The following is a 10,725-nucleotide window of genomic DNA, read 5'->3' on the forward strand; positions in this document are numbered from 1 at the left end:
GCTTATTGATATTTCTCCCGGCAATCTTGATTCCAGCTTGTGCTTCTCCCAGCCCAGCGTTTCTCATGATGTACTCTGCATATAAGTTAAATAAGCAGGGCGACAATATACAGCCTTGACGTACTCCTTTTCCTATTTGGAACCAGTCTGTTGTTCCATGTCCAGTTCTAACTGTTGCTTCCTGACCTGCATATAGGTTTCTCAAGCGGCAGATCAGGTGGTCTGGTATTCCCATCTCTTTCAGAATTTGTTTTTCTCTTTGTAGCCTCCTCCTGAAACTTAGATGAGAGGAGTTGGTTTCCATTTGAGGGGACGGGCAGAAGTCTGATACTAGGGCAACAACCTTAGTAACAGATTAATAGATTTCTACCTGAAAAGCAGAAAAATTGATTTGTAAATCTTTGAACAGAAGGAATCTCAAATGCCACTAAATTAGTTTTAGGGCTTTGGGAACAGCCTTTCAGATCCAGGCCCTGCATTCTTCCTATAGAAAACAGAAGGGTTTCTCTGAGTTCTTTTCCAGCATTAAGCCAGTGTTTTATCTTAAGTTATATGAATTATCCACGTTTTAAAATGAAGCGGCTGAGGTCCTGAGAGGCTGGGGGACTGGTCAGGAGTGCCCAAGTGAGGGCTGGTGGGTGAGAGGAGAGGTCTGAGACAAGGGCCGTGGACCAGCTGGTCGGCCTTCCAGCCGGAAGGCCCAGCACACCTCTCTCCTGCACCGCAGCAGCTCCTGCAGCCAGTGGCCGCTTCCGGGCACATTGCTCTCACACGGCCCAAGTCAGAACTTGACGTCTGTTAACAGTGCACTCAGCTGTCACTTCATGTATATGTAGAGTGATCTGTGGCTTTCTTTATAGTAGCCACTCTTTTTCCTTTATAAAGAAGATTATGGTCTACATTTTTTGATCATTTATTTTTGAGTGCACATTTTTAAACCTTACATGGTAGAAACATATGGGATGATTTTTTTTTTTTTTTCATTTCCCCTGGAAACCTGCAGAGTGGATGTTTTGAGTCCTTTTTTTTTTTTTTTTGCCAGGTGGATATCTCAGTATGGTATTGGCAGGAGCACCTGTATTCTGTAGGTGGCTCTTCACCTGGTTTCCAAGCTTAAGGTTTCTTCAGTCAAAGGACATTTAAAAGATGTGGTTGAAAATAACACACTTTTTGATTTATCAGGCATCCAGGTTAAAGGCAGTCAAATATTTGATAACAGAATAAGAATAAATGTCCTTCCTACATGTTGAGTAGACACGTTTAGAGAAATGTAATAACCTTAGAGAAAAGGTAATAACCTTTTCTGGTTACAGATTTTAATTTTATTAAGATTAAGAATAAATAGTTAACTGTTTTGCTAATCTGTGCTTTTACTTTAGGATAATCTGTAAAGTTTTATGTAAGTCAATACAGAAATTCTACTTTATACTCCAGGACAATACAAAGATGGGGATTGTAAGGAGTTCTGGAAGAAAATTCACCTGGAGAATTTTTATAAAGGTGCCTTGTGTCTGCCTTGCATTATACTAGGTTTCTGTGAATTCTGAAGATGAAGGATGCTTGTTCTCAGGTTATTCACAGCCTACTCAGAGACATTTAGACAAAAAAACCCATGCTACAGTGTGGCAGCACCTGCTGGAGAGGTCTTACAGGTTACCACAGGAGTAATAATTAAAGTTACAATTGGGTGGTGGATGTGTGGGAGAAAGGCCAAGAGGAGTCCTGTTGTATTCTGAGACTTTTTTCTTTTGTCTCTCAGAAACTCTGATGAAGCCATGAAGGTGCTGGTTCATGAGCCCTTAGATTAACATGTACTTCCAACATGCCACTTGCTTTTCCAGTCGTTAAGTTATCTCTACTGGAGCACGAACCGCAGAGCCTTACCACCTGGGTTCAGATTCCTACTTCTCTTCCAAGTTATGTGATCATGAGCAGGTTCCTTCTCTGTGCTTCAATTTCATAGAAAGACAAGAATAATAGTACCTACCTCACAGGGCTATTGTGAGGATTAAATGAGATAATGCTGCCTGTTACACAGTGAGGCTCAAGAAAATTTTAGTTATTATTAGTTTCGTGCATGGACGCTAAGTCGCTTCAGTCATGTCTGGCTCTTTGGGACCCTATGGACTGCAGCCCGACAGGCTCCTCTGTCCATGGAATTTTCCAGGCAAGAATATTGAAGTGGGTTGCCATCTCCTTCTTCAGGGGATCTTCCCAACCCAGAGATCAAACCCGAGTCTCCTGCAGCTCCTGCACTGCAGGCGAATTCTTCACCACTGAGCCATGTTAGTCTCAGTAGCAAATAAGCCAGGAGCATTGGAGAACAGTTACTATTGACCTTTCAGGTTCTCTTTCTAAAATGCAAATTCTGTCAAATTAAATTTTCCCATTTGTTTTCCTTTTCTAGCTCCAAGAGGCAAGCGCGGATGGAAGACCTTTTATGCTGTGCTAAAGGGAACAGTTCTTTACCTGCAAAAGGTAAAAGTAGATACACAAGAAAGGAAGCCCACAAAACTTTATGGAGTGATAATTAGACAAGTTACGCAGAAAATACTCACTTTGTACAAAGAGGCCACATCAAACAGAAAGACTATTTAATTGATGTCTAAACTGTTTTTTAGATTTTTGTTTGTTTGTTTCTAGTGAAAAAAGTTGTTTTGGAAATTATTTATTTATATATGTGTATATATTACATTTTATAAATATAGAAGATTATATACATGTCTATATGAGTGTGTGTGATCAGAGGGAATGGATGAGCTGTGTTCTAATTACATTCAATTAGAAATTATGAATATAAGTTGATACGTTAGACTTCATATTGTCTGTTCGGGTACAGGTTGTGGTAACACTTGTTTCAGTGGATATTTATAATGTGAAGTTACATCCCTATTTAGTTATTTATCTTTGTTTGGATCCTACCTAAATCTAGAAACACATTTTCATTCAAGCCCTGATATTTAACAATGCAAGTGTATTCCAGTTACCTGGGTAAGTGTTTGACCAGACCATTTCCTGGCAGGATCCTTTCTTCTAGGCCCCAGATCTGGAAGCTAGTTTGGTATCCAGTTGGGATGTTCTGGCCTCTTCAGGGTAGTGCCTGGAGCCCCTCCTCCCTAGTTCTGTGTGTGGAGGTGGGGAAGTTGAGTCTTGACCCGGAGAAGGTGCATCCCCTCCGAGGGCCCAGCCGGATTCTAGCTCCGCAGTGAAGGGAGGCTCGGAAGTGTGACAACACTGCCCTCGGTGGTGACTGTTAGGAAATATTTTTTCTTTTTAATGTGATTTAAAAAAACATAACATGAGATCTCCCTCAATAAAATTTTAAGTTAATAGTGCAGTGTTCTTAACTGTACAAGCACCGTGTTGTGCAGTGGGTCTCTAGACGTTTCCCATCTTGCCTGACAAACACCACCAATGAACGGCCCTGGCAGCCACTGTTCTACTCTCCGTTCTGTGAGTTTGACTCCCTCAGGTGCTTTACGTAAGTAGCACAAGCTGTGTTCACCCATGACTGGCTGATTTCCCCTAACATAACGTCCTAAATGTTCAGCCGGCACGTGACGGGATTTTCCTCTATTTTGTGACTGAGCAGCGTCCCGTTGTTTACTTCCTCTTCTTTTTCTGTACAATCGTCCATCGGCGTTTATGTTGTGTCCACCTCTTGGTTACTGTGAACAGTGCTTCAGAGAACATGGTGTACAGATGACTCTTTGAAATCCTGGTTTCAGTTCCCAGAAGTGGAATTTCTGGGTCGGGTGGTCCTCCTACTTTAAATTTTTCTAGGAACCTCTGTGCTGTTTTCCATAGCAGTTGAACCGTTTTAAATTTACACCAGCGATGCCCAGGAGTTACAGTTTCTCCACATGCATTTCAACATGTGTTATTTTTAAAACATTTTGTTTAACAATGGCTATCCTGACGAGTGTAAAAGGATACTTGGTTGTGATTTACACTGTGATTTACCCTAATCCTAATGATTAGGGGGGTTGAGCATTTTTTTCATATCCCTGTTGACCATATATGTGTTCTCTGTTCAGATCCTTTGACCATTTTTTAATCAGGTCGTTTGGTTTTTTTGTTATTGAGTTGTAGGAATTCCTTACATATTTTGAACATTAATTCCTTATCATATATATGGTTTTCAGGCATTTTTCTCCCATTCCAAAGGTGGCCTTTTCACTCTGTCTTTTGTTTCCCTAATTAGGGTTAGGGCTGGGCTTAGGGTTAGGGTTTAGGGTTAGGGTTAGTTGTGCAGAAGGTTTTACTTTTATGTGTCCCTTTTCCCTATTTTTGCTTTTGTTGCCTGATGTTTTGGTGTCATATACCAGAAATCGTTGCCAGTATCAATGCCAAGAAACTTTTCCTCTGTGTTGTCTTCCAGGAGTTTCATAAGGTATTAAGCATTTAAGTTCATGATGAGTTCCCTGTTGTGTGTGGTGTATGTTAAGGATGAACTTGCATTCTTTTCACATGGATACCCAGTTTTCCTGATACTGTTTGTTGAATAGACTCTTTTCTCCTTGGTGTGCTTTTGGGACCATTTGGAAGATAAGTTGATGCCATTGTTTCTGGGCTCTCTATTCTATTGCGGTGGTCCACATGCGTGTCTTTATACCATTCCAGTGGTCCACATGCGTGTCTTTATACCACTACTGTAATTTTTATTATTATAGCTTTGTAATATATTTTGAAGTCAGGGAGTATGAGGATTCTAAATTTGTTGTTCTTTCTCAAGACTGAGTATTTAGGATCCTTTATAGCTCCATATCAATGTTAATGTAAAATTTTCAGTTTCTTCAAAAACTACCATTGGCATTTTGATAAAGATTGCATTGAATCTGTAGATGACTTTGGATAGTATAGGCATTTTGACAATATTCAGTCTTCCAGTCCATGAACATGGGATGTCTTTCCATTTATTTTTGTCTTTATATTCTCTCAAAAATGTTTGTATCTTTTATTGTATAAGGTTTTCACTTCCTTCATTATGTTTATTCCTAAAGTATTGTATTGTTTTTGATGCTGTTATAAATGGAATTGTTTTCTTAACTTCCTTTTCACATTGTTCATTATTAGTTTACAGAAGTACAATTTATTTTTGTATCCTACAACTTCATTGAATTCATTTCTTATTTCTAACAGTTCTTTTGTAGAATCTTTAGAGTTTTCTGTATTTAAAGTCATGGAATCTGTAAACAAAGATAATTTTACTTTTTCCTTTCCAATCTGGATGCCTTTAAGTTTTTTTTCTTCTCTGATGGTGATGGCTGTATTAAATAGAAGTGCCAAGAGTGGGCATAACTGAAGGCTTTTCCTCTAATAAAAGAAAAAGACAAAAATGCCCACTCTTGGCACTTCTATTTAATACAGCCATCACCATCAGAGAAGAAAAAAAACTTGTCTTTTTCTTTTATTAGAGGAAAAGCCTTCAGTTTTTCGCCATCTCAAATATGATGTTAGCTGTGGACTTTTTATATATGGTCTTTATCATAGTGAAGTAATTTATTTTTATTCCTAGTTTGTTGAATGTTTTTTTACCACGTGAAAGGTTGTTGAATTTTTATTCAATGCTTTTTCTGTATCTATGGAGATGATCATGAGATTTGAACGTTTATTAAGTCAGTGTGATTTATCACACTAATTGATTTTCGTAAGTTGGAGCATCCTTGCAGTCCAGGGATAAATCCCACTTGGTCATGATGTATGCATCTCTCATAATATGATGTTGGATTGGGTTTGCTGGTATTTTGTTGATAATTTTTGAATTTATATTCATTAGGGATATTGACTTCTAGTTTTCTTTTCTTGTAGTATCTTTTTCTGGTTTTTATATGCTGGCCTCATGAAATGATTTTAGAAGTTTCTCTCTGCTTAAATATTTTTTGAAGAATTTGAAGAAGATTGGTTTTAATTTAAATTGGTTCCATTTTAAAAGTTGGATAGAATTTATTGTGAAGCTGAATGGTCCTAGACTTTTCTTTTTTGGCAGGCTTTTGATTACTGATTAAATCTACATGCTGTTATGGTTCCATTCTGATTTTTATTTATTCATGATTCAGTTTCGGCAAATCATGTGTTTTAGGGATTTATCCATTTCTTCTAGATTGTCCAGTTTTTTGGTATGTAATTGTTCATAGTTGTTTCCTGTATTTTTGTTTCTCTGATGCTACTTGTAATGTCTCATTTTTCATTTCTTATTTTGTTCACGTCTTCTCTCTTTTTTTTAATAGTCTAGCTAAAGGATTGTCATTTTTAATGTTATTTCAATTTTAAAAAAAAAACCTCTTAATTTCATTGATTTTTTTCCCTTCTGTTTTCTAGTCTCTATTTCATTTATTTCTGTAGTAATCTCTTTTTTGAGGGAAATGAATTTTATTTAGCTGCTGGTATTTTGAAGATTTACTCTTCTTTTGCAAAAATGTCTTTAGACAACTTCGTTAAGATGGACACACTTGAAGTATGATACTAAAATTAGTGTTTTCACATCTAAGACATTATTTGTAAATCAATAAAAATTACCACTATTTAATGTTTTTATTTTAGCACAAAAAGATAGGTTTTTGTTTTTAAGACAAGTTATCTCAAATGTATGTTTTGAAAATATAGTTCTACTTTATGCCAAACTTGAAATATTTAGCAAAAATTAGCCTAGTGACTAGTATCCCAGCTTATTATGTCTTCAGGATTTCATTCTGTGGTGCAGGATGTTTATTATTGTTTTGATGTTATGTTGAGATGAATCCTTTATGTGTATAAAGTCCCCTTGGTAACAAGGGCTGCAGTGAAGCTATGTAAACTCCCTAATGATTGTATCTGTGTCATCGTATTTGGCACCAACGTTTTATAGAAAGGGCTCTGAGCAACTTTGACAAATATTGGTTGCTATCCTGATTTTTTTTTGCAGTTCTCCCACTTACTATTTTTCTTTTGTTTGTTTGTTTCATTTAAATATAGTTGACCTACAGCACTTTGTTAGTTTCTAGTATTCAACATAGTGAGTTGATACTTTCTGTATATTACAAAATGAGCACCACAAGAAGTCTAGTTTCTGTCACCCTATAAAGTTATTATATCTTATTGACTGTATTCCCCTTGCTGTACATTTGATCTTCGTGACTCGTTTATTTGGTAATGGAAATGTTACCTTCTTAATCTCCCCTCCACGCTTTCTCCCTCTGGCAACCACTGGTTTGTCTTCTGCCTGTGTGACTCTCTTTCTGCTTTGGTTTTTATGTTGGTTTTGTTTCTCAGATTGTACATACGAGTGAAATCATTTGGCTTTTTCTGAAATATTTCAGTTAGCATAATAGCCTCTAGGTCCCTCCATATTACCACAAATGGCAAGATTTCATTCTTTTCTACTGCTTAGTAATACTCTCTTATGTATGTTTTATATACGCCACATTCATCTGCACACTTAGGTTGTTTTCATGTCTTATCTATTGTAAATAATGCTACAGTGAACCCAGAAGTGCATGAATCATTTTAAAATAGCCTTTTTGTTTTCATCAAAAAATTACCCAGAAGTGGAATTGCTGGATCTTTATGATAGTTCTAATTTTTAACTTTTGAGGAATGTCTGTACTGCTTTTCATAGTGGCTGCACCAGTTTACATTCCCACTAACAGTGCCCAGGGATGCCCATCTCCACAGCCTTGCCAGCACATATTTGTTGTCTTTTGGATTACAGCCATTGTGACAGGTATGAGGTAATATCTCATTGTGATCTTGATTTGCATTTCCTTGATGATTAGTGATGTTGAGCATCTTTTCATCCATCTGTTAGCCATCTGTATATCTTCTTTGGAAAATGTCTTTTTAAACCTTTGCCCATAATTCAATCAGTTTGTTGTTTTATTTTGTTTTGATGTTGGGTTATATGGAATCTTTATATATTTAGGATATTAACTCCTTATCAGATACTATTGCTTCAGAGATCTTTTGTAGTTCTTTTTTGTTCCTTTTTCTCCTTTTGCTTTCTTCCCTTGTGATTTGTTGACTACCTTTGTGTTATGTTTAGAGTCATTTCTTTTTTGTGTGCCTGTATCTGTTACAGATTTCTGCCTTGTGGTTACCATGAAGGTCATATAAAACATGTGTACTTTTGTGTGTCTGTGTGTGTGTGTGTATGTTTATTTTAAATTAATGATCACTTAAGTATACTGGGAGGGATTGGGGGCAGGAGGAGAAGGGGATGACAGAGGATGAGATGGCTGGATGGCATCACTGACTCGATGGACATGAGTCTGAGTGAACTCCGGGAGTTGGTGATGGACAGGGAGGCCTGGCGTGCTGCGATTCATGGGGTCGCAAAGAGTCGGACACGATTGAGCGACTGAACTGAACTGAACTGAAGTTTGAATATATTCCAACAAACCTGCAATTTTAGTCACCTCTCACCACATTTAATGTTTTAAACATCATTTTATATCTTTTCGTGTTTGAATCCCTTAACTACTTACTGTGGATATAGATGATTTTACTACTTTTTCTTTTAGCGTTCCTGCTAGATGTATAACTGTTTGATCTACTACCTTTACTATATGTTTGCTTTTACCAATGAGAATTTTCCTTTCATAAGTTTCATATTTCTAGTTGTAGTGTTTTCTTTTTCAGTTTAAAAATCTCTCTGTGATTTAAAGCCAGTTAAGTGGTGATGAGCTGTTTAACTTTACTTGTCTGTAAAACTCTTAATCTCTCCTTCAAATCTAAATGACACCCTAAAATATTCTTGGCTGTAGGGTGTTCTCTTTTTCCCCTTTCATTACTTTAATTATATCATGCCACTTCCTTCTGGCCTGCAAAGTTTCTGATGTAAAATCAGCTGATAGTCTTATGGGAGTTCCTTGATACATAACTGGTGGCTTGTCTCTCTCTGATTTTAAGAATCTCCCTTTGTCTTTCATCCTTGCCATTTTAATTATGATGTTTCTTGATGTGTTTAGGTAGGTTAGTTACACTTCTTAATCTTGGAGAAGGGCCTTATTTAGGAGATGTTCTCTGGGGCTCAGCAGCATGCGCCTCTCGTCATGAGAGCTGTGTGCTCTAGGGGTGCCCGCTCTGTGAGCTGTTGGGCCCTTCTTTAGTCGCAGAGTCGGGTGCTGTGTGTGGACTGGAAAGCAGGGCTGCCCCTGGCCTGGTGGCTGCCAGCCCTGCCTTCTGTGGTGGCTCCCTAACTGCTGGTTTGTGTGGCCAGGCCCAGTGCAGCTGGCTGAAGGGCTTGGAGGTGGTCCTGGGATAACGTCGGCCTGCTGGGGGTGGGGCTGGATCTCAGGGTGGCCGGCCGTGGGACCTGGGTGGCCTGATCTTTTGCCCTAATCTTAATGTTTCCTTCCTTCTACGAATTTGGGCTTAGTTTGTTCTATTTTAATTTCTTGACGTGTAAAGTTAGGTTGTTTGTTTTTTTATCTATAAAGTTGCTTGTACTATAATCTCATAAATTTTGTTATGTTGTATTTTCATTTACCTTTGTCTCAAGATATTTTCTGATTTCTCTTACGATTTCTGTTTTGACCCATTGATTATTCAAGAATACATTGTTTAATTTCCACATACTTGTAATTGTGCTGTTTTCTTTCAACTATTAATTTCTAGTTTCGTCCTGTTGTTATTAGAACACACTTGGTATGATGTCAGGTGTCTTCAATTTGTTGAGACTTGTTTTATAAGCTAACATGTAATCTGTCCAGGAGACCATTCTGTGTGCACTTTGGAAGAACGTGTATTCTGCTGCTCTTGGATGGAGTGTTCTTCATCTGTCTTTGACGTCCATTTTGTCGACAGTGTTTATTTTATTCTTTGTGTCCTTGCTAATCTTATGTTTGGATTTTCTGCCTATTATTGAGAAATTCCCTAATATTATTGTATTGCTATCAGTTTCTCCCTTCAGTTCTGTCCATATATGCTTCATACATTTGTGTGTTCTGGTATTAGGTGTATATGTACTTTTAATTATTACAGCTTCCTGGTGATTTGATCCTTTTGTCATTATATAATAACCTTCTTTGTCTTTTTTTGCAGTTTTGTCTCTAATAAATATGGCTGTCTTTTGGTTACATTGTACGTGAATATCCTTCTCCAGTTCTTAATTTTCCGCCTGTATGTACCTTTAAGCATAGCGTGAGTCTTACAGCAAACAGCTGGGTCTTTTTTTTTTTAATCCATCCAGAGACTCTGTATTGATCAGGGACTTCAGTTCATTTACAGTTAAGGTAATTATTGATGCAGAAGTACTTACTATTAGCATTTTGTAAATTGTTTTCTCTTTCGTGGCTTTTTTGACACTTTTCCTTTGTTATTCTCTCCCTTTGTGTTTCGTTGATATTTTGTAAAAGCGTAATTTGATTGCTTTCTCACCTTCTTTCGCGTGTCATCCATTGGTACTGTCTTCGTGGTTACCATGAGTCTTACGTAGCACAGGTTATAGTTCTAAGTCATCCTTTTTAAGCTGATAACAACTTAACTTTAATCACATATATACACTTTTACTTTTCTGTCCTCACACATAATTTATCTTGGTGTGAGAATTTATTTCTTTTTATATTGTGTATCTACTAGCAAGTTTTGTATTTATAGTTGCTCTTATACTTTGCTATTTTAACTTTCGTGCTACAGTTAGATGTGATTTGCTCCCTGCTCCTACAGTATTTCATTATCCTGTCTTTGTCTATGTATTTACCTTTACCAGTGAGATTTATATTTCGTCTTCTTTCTCTTCTATTCCCA

General features: G+C 37.3%; 1 protein-coding gene across 7 annotated transcripts in view; it reads left to right on the top strand.

Moving 5' to 3' along the window:
* PSD3 (pleckstrin and Sec7 domain containing 3) overlaps positions 1-10,725 on the top strand; it is a 492,335-nt gene that overhangs the window by 420,450 nt on the left and 61,160 nt on the right. For all 7 annotated transcript variants that reach the window (XM_010846409.1, XM_010846403.1, XM_010846406.1 and 4 more), the window contains one exon: positions 2,408-2,478. In XM_010846409.1, coding sequence (XP_010844711.1) covers positions 2,408-2,478 — 71 coding nt within the window. The remainder of the gene's footprint in view (positions 1-2,407; positions 2,479-10,725) is intronic.

Source organism: Bison bison, unplaced genomic scaffold (genome assembly GCF_000754665.1).
Source record: "Bison bison bison isolate TAMUID 2011002044 unplaced genomic scaffold, Bison_UMD1.0 scf7180017864236, whole genome shotgun sequence".
NCBI classification, from domain to species: domain Eukaryota; kingdom Metazoa; phylum Chordata; class Mammalia; order Artiodactyla; family Bovidae; genus Bison; species Bison bison.